At 37.2% G+C, this 23,126-nt stretch overlaps 1 protein-coding gene across 7 annotated transcripts in view; it reads left to right on the top strand.

Moving 5' to 3' along the window:
• Positions 1 to 23,126, top strand: part of MECOM (MDS1 and EVI1 complex locus) — a 616,769-nt gene that overhangs the window by 303,715 nt on the left and 289,928 nt on the right. For all 7 annotated transcript variants that reach the window (XM_033211655.1, XM_033211654.1, XM_033211641.1 and 4 more), the window contains exon 2: positions 11,906 to 12,243. In XM_033211655.1, the coding sequence (XP_033067546.1) occupies positions 11,906 to 12,243 (338 nt within the window). The remainder of the gene's footprint in view (positions 1 to 11,905; positions 12,244 to 23,126) is intronic.

Below are 23,126 nucleotides of genomic sequence, written 5' to 3'. Positions count from 1 at the left end.
GGTGATATAATGGGTAGCTTAAATCCTGCTAACTGCAAATAATTTTTCAACAGTGTTTATGATTGTGGTAGAGTTTAGTGAGGCAGAAGTACAGATAATATAAATATTTCGACAAAAGCCAATTGTACTGCAGCCATAAATAAATTAGACCCAGTTTGTAAATAAATTTAGTTTTTGCCAGCAAATATTTATAATCCTCTCTTGCTGCAAACAATAGTAATTTATATAGAAGAGGTCCTGAATACATTTTTTTTTGAAAGTCAGTTCGCATTAGAAGGCAGTGCCTGGTGCCCATCAAGTGTCTTAGACTGTGTGACTCAATTAGACATGAAGGATACTGTACAGACCACCTAATGCTACTAGTTATTGTACATGTTGATAATGACAGTTTCCAGAGAGCATACATAGTTTGGTAGTCTATGAAGTTGTCATATTATATCATTCCCTTAAATACCTAGCTTGTGTTACCACTTAGCAATGTTGAAATTACCCCCTCTCAAATTATAAGTGCTATTTGGTATATGTATACACATACACATAGCACATCTGTTCATATTTTTCTGCAAACATTTTTAATCAAAATATATGTTTTCTCATACTTAAAAAAAGCAAAAAACCTTCCTTTACGTTTTTCAATGACATTCTCTTCATCTCTGTGGTTTTGAATGATTTTACATTTAATATGATGTGGTATTGGGAAACTCAATATGGGGGCCTTTAGAGCTTAGAATGGGAGCAGAAAATTGCACTCCTTAGCAACATCTAAACTTGTTTAACACTGAAGATACTGTGATTGCAATGGTGTAGAGTTCAAGCTAAAATTAGCTAAATCAAGGAATTTTCTTCACAGAATCACTTTAAGATGAGAAATTACTGTTGTCTTTTAGTTACCAAACCTTGCACGAACAAGGACCATTGCTCATTTTCAAATAAAACATTTTGAGACGCTAACAAAATTTCATTCTTTTGGACACTTTCTGCTTCTTATCAAACCAAGAGTGTGGTTGAGTTAGTGTTCTATTGCTCGTTCATATTCCTTTTTACCGGCAAGCCATTGCTACAACTCCCTCTTCTGCCAGACATGCATAATTATTTTCTTTTCTTTATGTAAGACTCCTGGCTGTAAGAAAGTTCTTCTGTTTTGTGGTAATAGGGAAGGGTCTGCATCAAGTCAGCTGTGAGAATGAATTTGAACTTACATTTACACTGTTTATCCAGTTCTCCTGCATGCCTATCTTTGTTTGCCATGTGGTAGAAGGTAGATCTCAATCTCATTTACTTTTTGATCTTCATCTTTTGGGGGTTGTTTTTAATATTTTCACCCAGAATATATTAGAATTATAGCCTCCTTGTTACAGAATGCACACCACCCTCCTTCCTTTAGTGTGTAGCTCCTGAGTTTTGGTCTCTCCTTTGGAGGCAAGAAGGATCTCTGCCAAAAGCCACCAAGCCACACTTAGGTAATTATAATAAACAAGTTGGGGCTCTCATTTCACATGCAGAGCTGAATGAAGCAGAGTTGTGGTCGCAGGGATCCCAGTTGCTCTTCCATTAGCAATGGCACATTAATGCTCCCTCATGTCTCTGCCCACCTTTAAACACTTTTTTTTAAAGGAAGTAAATCCGGTCACTCTTCAGCATGTGAAGGGGTGCAGCTTTCTTTTGAAACCACCATCAACAACATAAACAAATTAGGGTAGTAAACCACACGTTCTGCCCACACATAAACCACAGTCCTCACCAGAGGGCAGTCTACTTAATGTGAGAATAACAGCCCAGTTTTATAAGCCTCTACTGGGAATAAATTCCAGTTTCACTGGTTAGAGCAAGGTTAGGCAGCCAGAGCACAGTCTCTCCTAGGTTACATGTTGGGAGAGACCAAACCAATTCTCAGAATGTCTTTCCAGAAAATACATTTTATAAGCTTTTGGTACACCAAATTTTGACCACCTTCTGGTTTTTACTGTGTAGAACTGGGATCGCTTGAGTGGAATGAACCTGGGATGAACTTGTCCAATGTGCTTATTTTATGGCTAGGGAAACAGAGACCCCAAGCAGCTACAACTCTCAGGCTCTGCCTCTCAAGGTTACTCCAGGGTTCAGCAATATATTGACGCAAGCACAACTCCATGCCAGGACTTGTGACCCTCCCGCTTTCTCCAAATGCAAATGGCATAGTTTACAGTCCTCCATCTTGACCCATATGGGAGTTGTAAAATATTCTCTATACCTTCCTGATGCTGATATACTTCCTTTCTTGACAATGGTTAGTCCTCAACTAATGTGTCCAGCCCTAAACTAATGTGTTCCGTCATCAGTAAATTCCTGACTGTGATAGTCTTTTCTTAAATACCTGTTTAAACAGTAATTTAGATAAGAATGTCCCATTTGTGTGCAACAGGAAATGCCTGCCTTCTTTTAGATACGCTGGCAAATAATTACTGTAGATATGGCTGGAATACTGAAAGGCTGTACTCTGGTCATTTCAGATTGCCTGAGGAGTAACCACCCAGTCTGCTGCAGCATGAATTCAGGACGGTTCTACTTTCCTCTAAATGAATCTGAAGGAAAATCACTTTGGGGACATAGAAAGCTTATGAAAAACAAGCACATCGGGTCCATCAGAGGTTGCCAAAAGTCTTTTAAAAATTTGTACTGGCAAAAGAAAATCAAGGCACATAGTTAGAATGTAAAAGAAACACTATCTATCTGATATGTGATAAGTCTGTTCTTACCTGGTCATTCCAGTGGATATTGGTGACCGTGGCTCCTTAACAACAGAATAAGCCAAATATTAACCAGCTCATGTTTTCCTTTGGAATAGTACTCACAGAACTTTAATGTCTGCGTTAGCGGTTTTAGATTCAGTAACCAGATACCAAATGGCTTTACTGGTACCTCAAGTATGAATTTTCTAGCAATTTCTTTCCATTACCATTTGACAAAAGCTTAGTTCCATCTCTGAAGAGAAAGTTTTGGAAGAGGCGAAGCCCAGTTTTTAATTGCTTAGGAGCTACTAGTTTAATTTCCAAATCATACTTAATTAGTGAAATGTCTGTGAAATTCCTAGGGGAGTAGAAAATCTCTTAACCAGATTTAAAAGCCACAGGACACCCAACAGTATGCCACAGTATCAGGAGAAAAATAAAACTTTGCTCATTGATTTTGTCACTTATTTTCCATCCATATCACATTCTTTGCCATCTCCCTTGCTATCTTGCCCCCCAGTACTTCCATTCTGAGTCTTTCTGACAGCTCTTAAATGAAATATTTTTAGGAAACACTGGGGGAAAAGTTCCATAAGGAAGACATGGAATAGCATGATACAAGGAAGTAGCAAATAACTGAAAGTGCAAGGAATCTTAGAGGGTCATTAAAAAAATTCCAGTGCCAAGCCATGTTGATAGATTATTTCCAAACATAATGGTGTCTAGAGACACGGGTTCTACAAATTCAGCCCAGGGTCCAAACACTCCATTTAAGTCTCTTTTCTTCTCACTCCCCTCTGGAGCGGGACATGCTAAAGACTATGTCCTGGCGGGGGGCAGTGGTTCACTCCTGTAATCCCAGCACTTTGGGAGGCCGAGACGGGCGGATCACGAAGTCAGGAGATCGAGACCATCCTAGCTAACACGGTGAAACCCCGTCTCTACTGAAAATACATTAAAAAAAAAATGAGCCCGGCGCGGTGGCGGGCGCCTGTAGTCCCAGCTACACAGGAGGCTGAGGCAGGAGAATGGTGTGAACCCGGGAAGCGGAGCTTGCAGTGAGTGGAGATCGCGCCACTGCACTCCAGCCTGGGGGACAGAGCAAGATTCTGTCTCAAAAAAAAAAAAAAAAAAAAAAGAAGCTAAAAAAAAAAGACTATATCCATCAGCAGTTCCCATTCCATTCAATGTCTCTGTTTCTAAGCCTGTAATTCTGCACCCTTGCTACAGTCCTCTACAGCTTGTTTAAGTCAGTTTTCTGGAAATTCATTTTCCCTACTTTTACTAGTTTCTTTTCTTCGTTTCGTTGGTATCTTAAATTTCATTATCTTGGGGCCATTCTCATAGAAGATTTTGCTGGCCAGTTCATAGCCTCCTTCTTTGTTCTGTTTGTGCATCTGGCATTAGTTGAGCTCCACCCTTTTCCCCAAGCCCAGCACGTGTTTATTCACTGTGTTGCTGGTGCAGAAGAGCTGGCTCCTGAAGCCCTCTGCTTTCTCACAAACATGCCTCTGTAACTGCTCTGGAATTGTCCTAACAAGGGAAGAAGAGCATGTCCGGTTTTAATTTTGTAAGGAAATTGATGTCTTCCCACTCCCTTCCCTGCCACACTGTTAGCAGGCATCAGCTTATGGACTTGTGCTTATGTGCTCACGTCCTACCAGGAGGTCCCTAGTGGGGCTTTGAGGTTTGGCCGAGCCTGCTCTCCTCCTAGAGCAGGGCACACATCCTCTGCTCTCAGCCACGTGTAATCCTTCCTGTCTGCTTGCAAGTTGGGCACAAAGTACTGGTGCTTGGGCCCACCCTCTTCTTTAGTAGCAATTAACCTTTACTACAGAGCTTCCTTTGAAGTTTGCTCATGTTTTTATTACAAAACTGCAATGAGGAATATAATGGGGGGAAATGTCTAAATTTCTGAGTTACCTAATCTGTTCAATTCCCTAGTTGAGCTCCTCTTGGCAGTTGTTTCATGTAGTTATGATCTCAACCAGTCTGCCCGAGATCTCAAATCATGTTTCTGTCTCAGCCTATTTTTAAGATTAGGGAGCTATTACACACACACCCCTCTACACACACATTGCAAATACACATGGATATGTGTATTATATGCATATATGTGTACAGTTGAGTATAGATAATTAACTTCTTACTTCATAACTACAGAAATCAGTCTTACTTTATAGTCAAACTATGTATATATGCTCTTAATAAATATTAAACATTTTAGTTGCTGAATATTTTCTATCAGTGAACTAATGTGAAGAGTAGAGAGAAAAATTATTCATGTTACTATCACGAATGATAATGCTGAGTGATAAGTATTATGATGGGCATTAATGGTGAAACTCAGGATTTTGAATGGCATCTGCCCAGATTTGCAGTTAAACTAGACAGAAAGGCCAAAAGAAACAAATGGTGAGTTATATAAAACCCACAAAAAGAGAAGGCATTTAGGCCAGCCTTGCAAATAAGAACCAAAGAATTACGAGTGAAATGACATTTTTTTTTCCTAACCTGCCGTTCAAAGGCGCTCAAATAAATGAAATAATTTTTTTTTCTGCTTTTCACTCAGCAGTAAATCACTCATTGGTAATCCAAGGTTGGTAGAAAAGCAACTATGAAACTCAAAGAAAATTCAAGAGAATCTTTTTTTCCATTCTGTAGCTAAGGACTTTCTAAGAAAAATGTAAAAATCACAGAAGAAATATAGACTTAGTTCCATTAAAGTTAAAAAAAAAATTGAAATACCAAATGGCAAATTGTCTACTGGGAAAATTTAAAATACGATATCCAAGGGCTAATTTATTTATCATTAATAAGACAGACATAAAAGCCTAATTAAGAGTGGGCAAAAACAATGAACAATTTGCAAATAAAGAAATTTGAGGCCGGGCGCGGTGGCTCAAGCCTGTAATCCCAGCACTTTGGGAGGCCGAGACGGGCGGATCACAAGGTCGGGAGATCGAGACCATCCTGGCTAATACGGTGAAACCCCGTCTCTACTAAAAATACAAAAACTAGCCGGGCGAGGTGGCGGGCGCCTGTAGTCCCAGCTACTCGGGAGGCTGAGGCAGGAGAATGGCGGAAACCCGGGAGGCGGAGCTTGCAGTGAGCTGAGATCTGGCCACTGCACTCCAGTCCGGGCGACAGAGCGAGACTCCGCCTCAAAAAAAAAAAAAAAAAAAAAAAAAAAAAAAAAAAGAAATTTGAATGACAAATAAGAATATTTAGTTTCTGTAATCAACTGAGATGTGAATTAAGCAGTAATAGATAGTTTTCTGCATTAAAAACAAGACAATAATAATTGACAGTATAATTTGTAGGAGTGTAAATTGTGATACACTTTCTGAAAAGCAATCTGTCAATACCCACTAAGTTTTCTTTTTTTTTTTTTCTGAATAATTTCTTTTTAATTTCTGCCTTCTCTCTTTTTTTTTTTTTTCTTTTTTTATTTTTTATTATACTTTAAGTTCTAGGGTACATGTGCATAACGTTTATATCATGTATAAGTCCCCAATGCAATCCCTCCCTCCTCCCCCCTCCCCATGATAGGCCCCAGTGTGTTATGTTCCCCTTCCCGAGTCCAAGTGATCTCATTGTTCAGTTCCCACCTATGAGTGAGAACATGCGGTGTTTGGTTTTCTCTTCTTGTGATAGTTTGCTAAGAATGATGGTTTCCAGCTGCATCCATGTCCCTACAAAGGACGCAAACTCATCCTTTTTTATGGCTGCATAGTATTCCATGGTGTATATGTGCCACATTTTCTTAATCCAGTCTGTCACAGATGGACATTTGGGTTGATTCCAAGTCTTTGCTATTGTGAATAGTGCCGCAATAAACATACGTGTGCATGTGTCTTTGTAGTAGAGTAATTTATAATCCTTTGGGTATATACCCAGTAGTGGGATGGCTGGGTCATATGGTACATCTAGTTCTAGATCCTTGAGGAATCGCCATACTGTTTTCCATAATGGTTGAACTAGTTTACAATCCCACCAACAGTGTAAAAGTGTTCCTATTCTAACCTAAGGAAATTGAAATGGATGAAAATAAACATTTATGTTAAGGAAGGCTCATTTTCATGATATTTATGATATCAGAAAATTAGAAGCAACATAAATAAAATCCATGGAAATAGTTCAGCTATTGTGGATTCACATAATGGAATATTATACAGCATTAAATGTAGTTTTAGAAAATAGTAAAATATACAAAAGCAAGTGATTATAATAAACTATAATCAGGTGAAAAAGTAAAAAACCGAACTATTCACACATTATGGCTACAATTTTGATAAAACTAACAAACTTTAAAACATATCTTTAAGGATCAAAAAACAAGTTGCCTAAGAGTTAAAGGGAGGACTGGGTTTGGACACCCAGCTAGTCTCAGCTGACTTTGGTTCTATTGAATATCAGGTCCCACATCTGCAAAATGGAAGATTATTCTTATCATCATTTTCTCACTGCATTGTTTTGAGCATTAAAATGAGAAAATGTGGATACATCTATGAAAGTTACTAGTATTGGTATTATTTCTTCAATTTCTTCTCTTTGAAGATTCTGATACGTTTTCAAAATGGGATACTTTTCAAGTGGAAACTTATGGTAGTTATTCAAAGACACATATAAATAAATATTATATAATCAAAATGTGGCCTTTCCCTTGGTCTCTGAGGAAATTAGAACACTTAAAATTTGAACTGAAGAGGTTGATTTCCAAGAGCAATTTCCCAAATCATTTGTCTGAAATCCAACAATATGCTTGTCTTTCTTTCCTCACTCAGTTAATGGCATGCCTAAAGGATGCATGAAGCAAATTACAGTAGCAGACAGCTCAGCTCCAAGAAGTTACAAGGGTTATTTATCTTTATGGGACCACTGATATATATGGCACTTCTTACCTGATACTTACCTATTGTAAATGTGCCCAATCTGTCAGTGTGATATCTGAGAAATGCTTTAATTAACTATAGTTATAGCTGAGGGAAAGGATCTACCAATTTTTCCCCAATAACAGAGATTTAATGGGGATATGATAATTGAAGTAATTTATCATTTAGATGAAATGTTTTAGCAGCTTTTTGGATAGCTCTTGAGTAACATATATGGAGGCATTGGTTTATTTTGGTTTATACAAATATTCAATGTGGTATGATAAACTGCATTTGCTGTTAACAATTTCATAATGCTAGATTACATTGAAATATTGTTGCGTGTTTTGATACATAAAACTCAGCAGTTTAATATTTTCACTTTTGTCATCACAGCCATTTTTATATTTAATTTGGATGATACTAGATTAAAAGTGGCTTGAAAACAAATTGCCTGTGCTTGCATGTATATTTAGTGCTTGCATATGGATGAATAGGTCCATGAGTTCTTGTGGATTTGCTTGACCTATATAAGTTGTTCTTTAGGTTTAATTGTACATTTTTGTCATTGTAAGCAGAATTGCATTCAGGCTTTAAGTTCAAATTCTTCTGTGCAGCTGCCTGGGCACATATGTGTATTTTGTCTCCACAGGAACGGAAATCTAAATGCATTTGCTTAGATTATGCATTGGGAGAGTTTGTGGGTAATTCAGAGATCACTGTATAAGCTATGCCATTGGGAGGGCACAGATGGGCTTGTCTTCTCTATGCTTTTTTTTTTGACACAGGGTCTCACTCTGTTGCCCAGGCTGGAGTGTAATAGTGTGATTTCAGCTCATTGCATCCTCTGCCTCCTGGGCTCAAGCAATTCTTGTGCCTCAGCCTCCAGAGTGCTGGGACTACAGGCATGCATCACCATGCCCGGCTAATTTTTTGTACTTTTAGTACAAAAAATTTAGATGGGGTTTCTCATGTTGCCCAGACTGGTTTCGAACTCTTGAACTCAGGCAATCCGCCTACCTCAGTCTCCCAAAGTACTAGGATTACAGGCATAAGCCACCACACCTGGCCTCTATCATTTTTTAAAGATCACTTTCATGAAACTGGAAGTATGAATGATTTGACTCTTTGAGGAAGTAGGGGACATTTTACTGACCTTTAATAGATAATTACTGGCGGAATACTGTTCTATTTATTTTGGTGCCTTTTGGTTTCCTCCTGCTTACATGGACACATTTACAGAGTACACAATGTTTTACAACTTATATTTCTCAAGAAAAACAAAATTCTAACAATGGGGAAGAAACCTCTTTCAGAATAACTTTGCATTTGCAGTAGTAAGTGTTACAGTTCTGAAGAGATGTTTTTCTAGGTTTTTACATGTGCTAAGACCATTAGTGAGCTTTTAAATATGAAGTTGAAGTGCAAAACCTCCCTGAAGGATAAAATTAGATGGACTTTTCGAGTATGTTTGGACCTTAAAGTATACTTCTCTGATAATATCTGAGAATTATTAAAATTGTTTCCTTTGATGTTGGGTTTGGAGAAAAGTTGGTAATTCATCATGTTCTATTTCTATAGGTTTAAAGGTGCTTTGTAGGATCAAAAGTTTCCTATACTTGGTAAAAAATTATTGACTTGGATTCATAGTTTAATAAAATGATATGTTAGATTAATTATATATTTAACAAGTATTCATTAAACACCTATATACGGACCACTTGGACAATTCCGAAAAGATGAGAGTCCTAATGTCTCTCATCACGGACCTATTTCCCAACTAGTTCCTAGTTGGGAACTAAACAGTCATACACATTAAACCCTAAGCAGCAATGCATGGTACTTGATTGCCAAACTGAGGGATGAAATTATGTAATAATTCAAGGAAGGGAATACTAGTGTTAAATGGGATGGTGAGAGGACCAGCTAGAACTTGACCCAGGAGGATGGCCAGAAGTTTGTTGGGCAGTGGAGCAGAGAGGAGTGGCAGGCAGGAAGAAGTGAAGAAGAAATGCTCACTGAGCTCAGAAGAGAGTAGTAAGCTTACTCTAGCTTGGGGGTTCCCTTTGAGGACCACTGAGAATCACATGGAAAGGAAGAATGGTTTCAAAATGACAGAGATTTTAGTCCAAGCCTAAGAGGTTTATATTTTACCTGTAGACACTGATATTATTGAAGGCTGTCAAACAGGAAAATAAGTCTGCCAGGAAGGTAAACTCGGCAGTGTTAAATAGGCTCAGTGTTGATGGATAGTGGAAAGAAGCTGGAGGTTGAGACCCATTTAAAGGACTATGAAAATATTTAGGTGTGAAAATGTGGATTTGAAAAAATTGGATGAAGGTTAGAATCTTGCAAGAACATACGGCATTTAGTGACTGAATAGCTTGGAAGATAAAGGAGAGAAAATGGCTATGTTATTTTAAAGCTTCAAACATGGATAATTAAGAAAAAGATAGTATTCATAGTAGAAAGAGGAAAGTGAACAAGAGAATCAATTTGAGGGCAGATGATAAGGTGCAAGATTTTGGACATGCTGAACTTGAATGATAATGAGCTTGTATGTTGAGAACCTATGTCCCATTGGGTTCTGGAATTCAGTTGTATGCTTAGTTTAAATGGCATTATCTTAGTGTTTGAACCAAGAACCAAGCACCTCATTAAACAATACTTTTGCATGTACTATCACTTTACCCTTCACAAAATAAGAGACAGGAGTCATTACTTGATGGGCAATTGCTAATGAATGTTATAGTTTGTTGCAATAATGAATCTGAATAATGAAGGTCTTCTATCTTCTAGCCCAGTAAACTCTCTTAGAAGACTTTAATTTATAGAACTGCAGGGTTGGTAGTGCCTTAAAGGTCACCTAGTTTAATCACCAACTTGATGCTGAAATGTCTCCACATCATCCTTAACTCGTAGTTATGCAGGCTATAGTAGAACCCTGATCATGCAGCTGGAGGCAACCCATTTTACCTTTTTTCTTTTTTTTGAGAGGGGCTTTCACTGTCTTGCCAGGGTTGTGTGCAGTGACACAATCATAGCTCACTGCCGCCTTCTCGAGCTCAAGCAATCCTCCCGCCTCAGCTTCCCAAGTAGCTGGGACTACAGGTGCATACCACCACATTCAGCTAATTTTTCAAAGTATTAACCTTTGACTAGCACAACTGAAGTCTGTTTCTTTGTAATTTTCACCCGTTTTTCTTAGTTCTTTCCTTGAAGTTCTATGAATCAAACAAATCAGGTATGACTTCTGATTTGTAATCCTAGCAGACAAGAAACATGTGTTCATTTGCTTTAAGACAACTGAAATCCCCATTGACTGGTTTCATAACCATCCCCATACAAGTTTCATAGAGGTCTTAAGGTCTCACATGGTCCACTCGTTTACTTCAAGTATGGTGCTGTGCTGCTTTGGGAGTCCTCAGGGCCTCGGTGCTCAGTGCCCTGTACCCTAACTCCTAGCTACCCAACCCTGCTGTCTGCTCGAAGCAGTTGCCACCTCCTCAGATGCTGCTCCATAAAGATGAGCAGTACCCCATATAAAGCATTTCTGATCTCCCTCATTTCTCAGTCTAGAGGAAATTCTGTCTTTTTGGTGCATCTCAAGGGACCTTCCTCTCTCTTTCCCCGCTGGAAAATTTACCTAATTTCTTTAACAATTTTAGCCTTTACAAATATCCAGAGGCATCACTGGCTTCAGGTAACTTTAACTTTCTGCTCTGCATAAGTTACTGAGGCAAGGAAATACCAAGGGCTTGGTGATATGTTCAAAATTGGAAAGGAAATATAGAGAAAGAAAAAACACAAATTAATATTCCAATAAATAATCCTGCCACACACATTTAAGCCTTGTTGCACATGGCAGCCTTTGGAATCTTTGATGACTCTCCTACATTTATTCCAAATAACATTGCATGACAAAACTTTCTAATATATTTTAGAATCCTGTCAGCTCCCAATTTGGAATTGTTTGAGGGTTGTAGTTACACACATGTTTACTTCTTGTCTGTGCTTTAGTCAGACCAATAATGAAGTTGCTGATTGTTTCCCAGATGGATAATGAATTGAACTAGCCCATGCAAGTATTGACAGTTGAGGATTAGCTCATTTGATTTATGGATTCACCACAGATAAACCACAGAGGCCATAATCTATAGCCTCTCTCTGGCCTGTGAATAATAAAGATTTTAATGAAGGCACGTCGTAACAATGGTCTTTCCTATTTAGCCTTCAAAGAACAACATAATAAGGTGTCTATCCCTGTGGAATTTTGTCTCTTCAATATTAGAAGGAATTCATGAAGTTTTTATCTATTCACAGATAATGAGTGTGTATATGGCACCTACCCTGAAATACCCTTGGAAGAAATGCCAGATGCAGATGGAGTAGCCAGTACTCCCTCCCTCAATATTCAAGAGCCATGCTCTCCTGCCACATCCAGTGAAGCATTCACTCCAAAGGAGGGTTCTCCTTACAAAGCCCCCATCTACATCCCTGATGATATTCCCATTCCTGCTGAGTTTGAACTTCGAGAGTCAAATATGCCTGGAGCAGGACTAGGAATATGGACCAAAAGGAAGATCGAAGTAGGTGAAAAGTTTGGGCCTTATGTGGGAGAGCAGAGGTCAAACCTGAAAGACCCCAGTTATGGATGGGAGGTAAGAATGTATTTTGACTTAACACATTTATATATTGCAGCTGTGTAAAGAAGAAATTGTTTAAGCAGCCACAAAATAAGCAAATTATATATGTTACAATATGTTTTCAGTAGGTTTTTAAGAATAAACTTTCTGGCCAGCCTCACGCCTGTAATCCCAGCACTTTGAGAGGCCAAGGCGGGTGGATCACGAGGTCAGGAGATCGAGACCATCCTGACTAACACAGTGAAACCCCATCTCTACTAAAAAATACAAAAAAATTAACCAGGCGTGGTGGCAGGCGCCTGTAGTCCCAGCTACTGGGGAGCCTGAGGCAGGAGAATGGTGTGAACCTGGGAGGCGGAGCTTGCAATGAGCCGAGATCACGCCATTGCACTTGAGCCTGGGTGACAGAGCAAGACTCCGTCTCAAAAAATAAATAAATAAATAAGCTTCCTTTACAATCTCACTTCTTAATAGAAACAATGTATTGATTAAAGGTATAGCATGATAGGAGGCAACCCAACTTAATATATGGTCATAGAATAGTATTGATTTGAAAAAATACTGAAGGAAGAAGATATGATTTTATAGTTAATGTTTGGAAACATTGGCTATGATCATATGTAGCATGTGGCATTAGTAAACAAGTGTAATCATATGACATGTTTATTGCATTTTATCTTTTTTGGGGTGGGGAGTTGGAGGATTGGATGAAAACATTTGTTTTCTCAATTTTGTGGCTATGAGTTAATTTGGTTTTATTTTCATTTTGTGGTATGTTCTTCTAATACATTTTGCCTCTCTTTTGATAACCCTGCTTTAATTATACATGCTTTCAGAATGTCAGCACTGTACTCATCACTGAATTATGTTATGGCTCTTTATATTCAAATGATTTAATGAGTAATTTGTACATCAAAACAGCACACAAAATGGTTATGAAAATTAGTCCTTTGTTTCAGCCATATTTTCCATAAATTCCATTTGGCAACATCTAAGAATTAGAAGTTATAGTCTGATTTAAGAATCTAAATTAAATTTATTTCAATAAAGGTAACTATGTTATTCTTCTGAGTATAAGTTTTATACAGATTCAGTAGATATATATACTTTCCATTTATTTCTGTAGTTGGAAAACTTTTGTGCTTGACTCATAGCATCATAATTTCTGGAAAATCTTGTCTCTATCTGAAAAACTTGTAGACAGTTTCTGCAGGGGTAAGATCTTTTTTAGAGATGTGATTGACCTTTGGTTTCATAGCATTTCAGTAGACCGAAATCAGATAAACTAGATTTATTTTGGTATGTTTCCTTAATATTTATGATCATTAATAGAATATCTGGTTAGCTTTTAAATAGAAATGAATATTCAGTGCCTTCAGGACTTAATTTCAACTTTTTGTCCTCTTGCTTTATATGTATCCTCTTGTGAAATCTGTTCAAAATGTCATAATAAAAGCAATTCTTGTTCAAATTCTGAAATGCCAGGATCTGGCTTTCACATGATTCAAGTGAGAAATCCTTCCTTAGTTTCGTTCTTAACCATAGCCCCAGTAAAGCTGAGGTTTAGCTGCATTGCCTTTAGACACGTGTACTGATAAGAGAGTTTTTAAAAATCACTGTAGCATTAACTGATATGTGAGTTGAATACGTTTTAAACCAAATGCGTACAAACTTTACGTCATTATTGTTCACCTTAAAATAATGGCTATAAACATTCTAATAATAAGTAACTCATTAAACTTTTATTACAAAATCTCCAGAGTTAAGCAACAAGTGCAATACTCATCAAGATTATCCAGAAGGCTTGGAATAAACCACAGCTTAATAATGAAATCGTTTTTCAATTACAGGCTTGGTAAATGCAGGACTGTGCCTTTTTAAACATAATGCCCATGGATTGGTGGATGAACCTGGGGAAAATTCTGCATTTGGAGGAAATTCAAAAATAATTATTTTTTCTCCTTGGAGTGAAATGTCTTCAACATATACACTGGCAAATATTTATCTTGAGAAATGTAAAATGATTCTTTTCATTATGTCAAAACTGAGTTGTTTTTATTGCTTGGAATTCAAGACACCTTTATAAAATAGTTCCTGACTTTTTGGCCGAAGATCACATATTCCCTTTCTCCTCTTTCTCCTTCAAGAATTCAGATGATGGCCAATTCAGTAGTTTTTCCCATCATTTTAACGATTACCCTTCCTTTTGAGAATGTGGCTTGTCTGCTCTTTAGGTATTATGAAAAAAACCAAAGAAATGACTGTAATTTTGGCAAACTTGTTTTCCACAGAGGAGCAATTGAGTTTTTGATTCTTGATTCTTCTTAGGTTTTTTGTTTTCCTTTTAATCTTACCTAGTTAATACAAAACCCAATCATGATTAGCAAGGGCACTTTCTCAAAGGCATCTCACTCAACCCCTGCAGGATGACTTTTAATTGTCCACATGTCATCTTTTTCTCAACTCTAGTTGGTTTTCCTCCTATTTAGTTAGAGATACTTGTGATTAACTGGTGTGACCTCTCCTTTTCATATACCTTTATTTTTGAAAAAAATGATGAAGGAGAAAAGAAACCTCTTAGGCATCCTCTCAAATTAATACAGAGAAAATCCATGTTCAGCAAACAATTGTTGAGGGACTACTGTGCCTCAGATTCTGCATTAAATGTTCCACCAATGGAAACTCACCCTATCATAACTGAACAAATCGTTGCTGTCTCTAGTAGGACCCTTGCTCTTTTCTTCTTATACATTTCCTGTTTTAATAAATTCCATTGCCATCTATCTAGTTTTTCAGTCCAAAACAATGTGTCATTTTTACACATTTCTCTCCTACATCAACCATGTCTAATTTATGGTTTCCATATTGTATTAAGTCCGCTAACTTTATACTCTTTCTTTCTTTCTTTCTTTCTTTCTTTCTTTCTTTCTTTCTTCTTTCTTCTTTCTTCTTCTTTCTTTCTTTCTTTCTTTCTTTCTTTCTTTCTTTCTTCTTTCTTTCTTCTTTCTTTCTTTCTTTCTTTTCTCTCTCTCTCTTTCTTTCTTTCTTTTCTTTCTTTCTCTTTCTTTCTCTTTCTCTTTCTTTCTCCTTCCTTCCTTCCTTCCTTCCTTCCTTCCTTTCTTCTCTCTTTTTCTCTCTCTTTCTCTCTCTATAAATTACTTTGAGCAGTATGGCCAGTTTCATGATACTGATTCTTCCTATTCATAAGCATGGCATATTTTTCCATTTGCTTGTGTCCTCTCTTATTTTCTTAAGCAGTGGTTTGTAGTTCTCCTTGAAGAGGTCCTTCACATCCCTTGCAAGTAGTATTTCTAGATATTTTATTCTTTTTGTAGCAATTGTGAATGGGAGTTCACTCACGATTTGGCTCTCTGTTTTTCTATTATTGTTGTATAGGAATGTTTGTAATTTTTGCACACTGATGTTGTATCCTGAGACTTTGATGAAGTTGCTTTTCACCGTACGGAGTTTTTGGGCTGAGATGATGGAATTTTCTAAATATATAATCATGTTATCTGCAAACAGAGACCATTCAAATTCCTTTCTTCCTATTTGTATACTCTTTCTTTCTCTTGCCTGATTGCCCTGGCCAGAACTCCAATACTATGTTGAATAGGAGTGGTGAGAGAGGGCATCCTTGTCTTGTGCCAGTTTTCAAGGGAATGCTTCCGGCTTTTGTCCATTCATTATGATATTGGCTGTGGGTTTGTCATAAATAGCCCTTATTATTTTGAGACACGTTCCATCCATACCTAGTTTACTGAGAGTTTTTATCATGAAGGAGTGTTGAATTTTATTGAAGGCCTTTCCTGCATCTATTGAGATAATCCCGTGGTTTTTGTCATTGGTTCTGTTTATGTGATGGATTATGTTTATTGATTTGCATATGTTGATCCAGCCTTGCATCCCAGGGATGAAGCCGACTTGATCATGGTGGATAAGCTTTTTGATGTGCTGCTGGATTCGGTTTGCCAGTATTTTATTGAGGATTTTCGCACTGACGTTCATCAAGGATAGTGGCCTGAAATTTTCTTTTTTAGTTGTGTCTCTGCCAGGTTTTGGTATGAGGATGATGCTGGCCTCATAAAAAGAGTTAGGGAGGAGTCCATCTTTTTCCATTGTTTGGAATAATTTCATAAGTATTGGTACCAGCTCCTCTTTGTATCTCTGGTAGAATTCAGCTGTGAATCTGTCTGGTCCTGGGCTTTTTTTGGTTGATAGACTATTAATTACTGCCTCAATTTCAGAACTTGTTATTGGTGGATTCAGGGATTTGACTTCTTCCTGGTTTAGTCTTTGGAGGGTGTATGTGTCCAGGAATTTATTCATTTCTTGTAGATTTTCTAGTTTATTTGAGTGGAGGTGTTTATAGTATCTCTGATGGTAGTTTGTATTTCTGTGGGATTAGTGTGATATGACCTTTATCATTTTTTATTGTGTCTACTTGATTCTCCTCTCTTTTCTTCTTTATTAGTCTGGCTAGTGGTCTATATATTTTGTCAATTAAAAAAAAAAAACAGCTCCTGGATTCATTGGGTTTTTTCGAAGGATTTTTCATGTTTCTATCTCCTTCAGTTCTGCTCTGATCTTAGATTATTTCTTGTCTTCTGCTAGCTTTTGAATTCGTTTGCTCTTGCTTCTCTAGTTCTTTTAATTGTGATGTTAAGGTGTCGATTTTAGATCTTTCCCACTTTCTCCTGTGGGCATTTAGTGTTACAAATTTCCCTCTAAACCCTGCTTTAGCTGTATACCCACTATTCTTTCTACCTGGGAAACTGTTTTCCTCCCCATCCTTAGCAAGTTTCTATGCATTCCTCAAGTTTGCTTCTTCCATGATATTATCTATGACCTGTCTTTCTTCCTCTTCTTTTCTTTAGAGACAGGGTCTCCCTTTGTCTACGTCATACAGGCTGGAGTAGTTTGGTGGTGTGATCAAAGCTCATTGCTGGGCTAAAGCCATTTTTCGGCCTCAGATTCCCAAGTAGCTAGGACTACAGATGTGTACGACCATGACTCACTACTTAAAAAAAAAAAAAATCTTTTGTAGAGATGGGGTCTCCCTATGTTGCCCAGGATGGTCTCAAACTCCTTCCTCAAGTGATCCTCCTAACTTGGGCTCCCCAAAGTGCTGGGATTAAAAGTATGAGCCACCATGCCCAGCCCCACTTTCTTTCTAATCACAATTAATTACTACCTAAATTTTGTCCCACCAAGAAAGGTGTATCCACTTACTAAAGATGAGGGTTTTCTTATGTTTTCTTCTAAAGATGGCCATTATGAGACAACATGGGAACTGCACACAGAGCAGTAGAAAGCAGGCTTCTGGTGTGAACTTCTTGGGCTAAAAACACTAAAACATTATGTAGTATCCAGATTATTTACATAGCTTCCCTAACAAAGCAAGAGTTCTTAAGAGCTTGCAAATGTATATTCTCCTAGTGCAATGTCTTGATTGTGTTTCATATATTTTTTTTAATCCCTTTGGCACTATTCTGAAAATAGTACCATTGAATAAAATAAGCAGGCTGTATCAGTCAGCTTGGGCTACCATAACAAAATACCATAAACTGGGTGGCTTAAACAATAGAAATTTATATTCACACAATTCTGGAGGCTACAAGTTCAAGATCAAAATTCCAACTGCTTTGGTTTCTGGTGAGGGCTCTCCTCCATGCTTGCAGACAGCTGTCTTCTCATTGCACCCTCATATAGCCTTCGTTTGGTGTGCATAAGCAGACAGAGGGTTGGGGCAGTGGAGAGAGAGACAGAAAACAAGCTCTCTGCTATCTCTCCTTATTAATATAAGGACACTAATCCTATTGGATTGGGGACCCACTCTTGTGACCTTATTTAACCTTAATTACATCTTTTTTGTTTGTTTGTTTTTGAGATGGTGTCTCGCTCAGTCGCCCAGGCTGGAGTGCAATGGCGCGATCTCGGCTCACTGCAAGCTCCGCCTCCCGGGTTCACGCCATTCTCCTGCCTCAGCCTCCCGAGTAGCTGGGACTACAGGCGCCCACCACCACGCTGGGCTAATTTTTTGCATTTTTAGTAGAGATAGGGTTTCACCATGTTAGCCAGGATGGTCTCGATCTCCTGACCTCATGATCCACCCTCCTCGGCCTCCCAAAGTTCTGGGATTACAGGCTTGAGCCACCGCGCCGGGCCCAAAGAAAATTTTTAAAAGAGAAAGATCAAAGATAACATTATAAATAGGGGCCATTTTTCTGAACTTTAAGTAATTAAAAAAATTGAATATATTTCCCAAGTAAGGTACTTTGGAAAATCCTTTGTTCATATGTTAGAGAAATAAGATGCTTTTGAAAACATAATTTATAGACCAAGATATATGGTCTGGTAAAAATAAGCTATAGATACCAGAAACATCATTTGTATGATTTTCTCTCAAACCAGTATTTATCCAACCAAGAGAAACTTTAAAAATAATATTAGAGTTTGGCAGCAACTGCCACCTCACAATGCATGTGACTTCTCTCCAACAAAAAGATCTTTAAAGACTTGGAATGTGCTTGTCTAAAGGACTTGAAAATAATTAGTGATAGAAAGCTTTTTCTCAGGTTATGAACTTTAGAGTTACTGATTGATTTAGAATTACTGAGTGGAAAATAATTTTTTAGAGTTCTGTCAGTTTAAGATGAGGTTTTTGTCATGTTTCCTTCTAAAAGTGGCCACAATGTAATAACATCGTAACTGCATGCGGAGCAGTGAGAAACAGACTTCTTCTGCAGTGAGACTTCCTGGGCTCAAGTCCTCATCAGGTGTCCTGTGGGCTTGAGTGATTAGGAAAATTTTAATTAATTATCTGCCCCTCAGTTTATTTACATGTCACGTAGGAATAATAACTGTATCTAACCAATTGAAGCTGTTATAAGGGTAAAATGTAACATTGTGTGTTAGGAGCTTAGCACTACAATGGTAGAAGAACCCAATAAATGTTAACAAGACGACAGCTGCAGCAGTTTGGCTAAAATGCAGACCTAGCATAGGGTTATTAGACAGGGCAAAGGCCAATTATTATATTTTATTGATTGATTTTTGTAAGTTATTGCTCTTTTTCCAATTTCTTGTTTCCTAGAAGTTCAGTTATCCCTGGATGGTCTAATTATTTGACGCTGGGTTTGTCTGAAATGGAAGCACTCACCATTTCCTAATTAACAATGAAAAGGAGGATTCAGGAGAGATCACAAACTTCTTTTTTTATGCCAAAGAACAATTTAGGTGGCTTAGTTTGTAAGTAACAAGTTTTGCTTCTTTAAAATATTGCCTTGCAGCACATTTTTTTTTTTTTGCCTATCTTTATTATCATTGAACATTACAAAACTCTGCAAGTATAAGTCCGTTGATGATGCACCTATCATATGCCAGACCCAGCGTTGTGTTAATCTCACCCAGCATTGCTCCAAATTAGTTTAATCAGTTAAAATACTGGCTGTGAACTTAGCTTTTCTTCTTTCAAAGATACATACATTTACGCATAGAACATAATGATGTGAGTAGAGAGTGCATATCTCTTATGTTCTGTTTAAATAGGTGGAAAGGAATAGTGGAAACAGATTATACTGGAGTTAGAAATTCATTAATTTTGAAGCAATGCTTGGGCAATACATTATGTTCCAACAATGTAATCCTAAAATGCGATATTACAATGAAGATGTGCTTCCTTGAGTCATTTTAAAAATATATAGTTCTCACACTTTTAAGTTTGTTTTAGATTCTTCAGTGACACCTTGCATATTGAAACATGCAATCTATGTTAACTAAGACATGAATATTCATTAAAATGGCAACAACAACAACATTGCACTTTTAAGATACCTAACAACTGTGGTCAGCGTCAGGAGGCTGACAAATAATGTATGCTTGATAATGAAGAAGAATGAAATAATTTGAGATTTTAGAGATATGCAATGGATTTCTTGTGTTTGTTTTATTTTTTATTTTTTGGCTTTATTGAGGTATAATTGGCAAATAATAATTGTATACATTCAAGGTGTACAACGTGATGTTTTGATATGTATATACATTGTAAAATGACTACTACAATCAAGCTAATTAAGATACCCATCACCTCATGTAGTTACCTTTGTGTGTGGTGTGTGTGTGTGTATCTGTGTGTGTGTGTAGTGAAAATACTTCAGATCTACTCCCTTAGCAAATTTCAGGTATACAATACATTATTATTAACTATAGACGCAATGCTGTATATTAGGTCTCCAGAATTTATTCATCTTACAAGTGCCAGTTTGTACCTTTTAACCAACATTTCCCCATTTCCTCTACCTCCTTGTTCTTGAGAACAACCATTCTACTCTCTGTTTCTATCATTTTTTACTTTAGATTCCACATGTAAGTACAATCATGCAGTATTTGTCTTTTTGTGTTTGACTTATTTCACTTAGCATGATATCCTCCAGGTTTGTTCACATTGTCCCAAATGGCAGGGTTTTTTTCTTTTAAAAAGCTGAGTAGTATTCCATTGTGTATGTATCACATTTTAAAATCATTCATCCATCGCACTTAGGTTTTTTCTATATTTTGGCTACTGTTGGTAATGTTGCAATCAATGACTATGTGAGTGCAGATATCTCTTCGAGATGGTTATTTTATTTACTTTGGAAATATACACAGAAGTGTGATTGCTGGATCATAAGGGAGTTGTATTTTTAATTTTTTGAGGACTCTCTATACTGTGTTCCCTAATGCCTATTCCAGTTTAAATTCCTACCAACTGTATATGAAGAGCCCCTTTTCTCCACATCTTTGCCAATAACAGTCATTCTAACAGTTGAGAGGTTATATCTCATTGTGGTTTTTTGATTTGCATTTCCATGATGATTAGTGATATTCAGTATTATTTGATATACTTGTTGGCGATTGTATGTCTTCTTTGAAAAAACATTTATTCAGGTCCTTTGCTCATATTTAAATTGAGTTATTTTATTATTAATGTTTTTTGCTATTGAGTTGTATGAGTTCCTTATATATTTTTGTATATTGGCCCCTTGCCAGACAGATGGTTTGCAAATATTTTCTCACATTCCATAGGTTTTCTTTGTTTTTGTTGATTGTTTCCTTTACTTTGCAGAAACTTTTTAGTTAGATGTAGTCCCACATGTTTATTTTTGCTTGTATTGCCTATGCTTTTGGGGTCATATTAAAAAGTATTATTGCCAAGACTAATGTCATGGAGTTTTTCTCCTGTAGTTTCCTCTGTAAGTTTTATGATTTCAGGTTGTAGGTTTAAGTCTTTAGTCCATTTTGAGTTGAGTTTTTTGTATGGTGTGTGATAAGTAAGGATCAAATTTTATTTTTTGGAGCTAGATATTCAGTTTTCTCAGCATCATTTATTGAAGAGACTATCCTTTCCCCATTATGTGTTGTTGGCACCTTTCTTGAAGATCTGTTCGCTGTATATGTGTGGCTTTGTTTCTCGGCTTTCTATTCTGTTCCATTGGTCTATGTGTATGTTTTTATGCCAGTTGCACTAGATGTCTTTGAATAACAATATTTCTCCCCTAGCTCCCTTTAGGTCAGCTTGGGCACAAAATGATTTTTGACTGGTTTGCATTTATTTCAGGGGAAAAGTTTAATTTATTTGTGAGAAAGCAAGCACACTTGACAAGTTGCATACTCTTAACACTAGATAGCTAAGAAGTGAACTCTAAATGGTTCTAAAATGAAGAGGAAGACTACCAGCTATCAAAAAGGTTGTCTTTAATGTATAGTTAAGAAAGAGAAATGTAATATAATAATAATTGTGTATTACTATAAAAGCCCACATTACAAAGTATTTATTAAGTCTTTGCAATATTGTTTTTAAAATAGTAAATATAGTTTGGATATTCAATTTTATCTTGTGAGGAATTAAAAACAGAGAAAATGCCAAGAGAAGTGAGGACTAATTAATGGGACCCTGAGTTTGAATGTCCTTAATACCCATGGAAACATTACAGATTCTCTTAGAATATAATGAAATAAAAAAAGGGCTGGGTGAGGTGGCTCATGCCTGTAATTCCAGCACTTTGGGTGGCTGAGGTGAGAGAATCACTTAAGCCCAGGAGTTTGAGACCAGCCTGGACAACATAGTGAGACCCCACCTTTACAAAAAATAAAAATAAAAAATTATCCTGGCATGGTGACACATACATGTAGTCCCAGCTACTTGGGAGACTGAGGTAGAAAGATTGTTTGAACCCAGGAGGTCAAGGACGCAGTGAGCTGTATTCATCCTAATGCATTCCAGCCTGGGCAACAAAGCAAGACCCTGTCTCAAAAAAAAAAAAAAAAAAAAAGCTGCAATCAAGTTTATAGACATTTACCCTCCAGAAGCACCATGGACTATCTCTGGTTTTGACCTGGGCTCAAGAGGGACCTTCTTTCTTATGGAAAGGTCTCCCCTTTCCTACATTCACATATGCTCTGTCAATACCATGAGGCTTGCTTGCCTTATTCTTTCTTCTATGAAAGGTATCAATGAAGTCCAGCATGTCTATTCCTCCTATTGCTATTTGGGCAACCTCTAATACTTCCAAAGAGTAGTTGGTGATGTGGGAAAGTCTGATGTCCAAATTTAAGAAAAATTCCTCAAGTATGAGGTATCTTCTGTTTTGCTCTGTCTGCCTTGGTGATCAACCAGGATTTGAATGTGAATTAATTAATCGTTTTTCCAAGGAATGTTAGGTGATTCTTCTTCTGGTTAGAAAACCTCATATACATTGTTTATCACAAAATAAACCCTCATGAGTTTCTTTCTTATTATTAACCCCCGTACTTGCATGATTATTGCATCCCTCTTTAGCCACTAACTCAATAGTAAAACTCACAAAAAATATTCAGGAAAGAGCCTCTTTTAATAGTTTTGACAGTTGTCTAGGATT

The sequence above is a fragment of the Trachypithecus francoisi genome, unplaced genomic scaffold (genome assembly GCF_009764315.1).
Source record: "Trachypithecus francoisi isolate TF-2019V2 unplaced genomic scaffold, Tfra_2.0 Lachesis_group0, whole genome shotgun sequence".
Taxonomy (NCBI): Eukaryota; Metazoa; Chordata; class Mammalia; order Primates; family Cercopithecidae; genus Trachypithecus; species Trachypithecus francoisi.
This window is presented reverse-complemented; position numbering and strand designations above follow the sequence as displayed.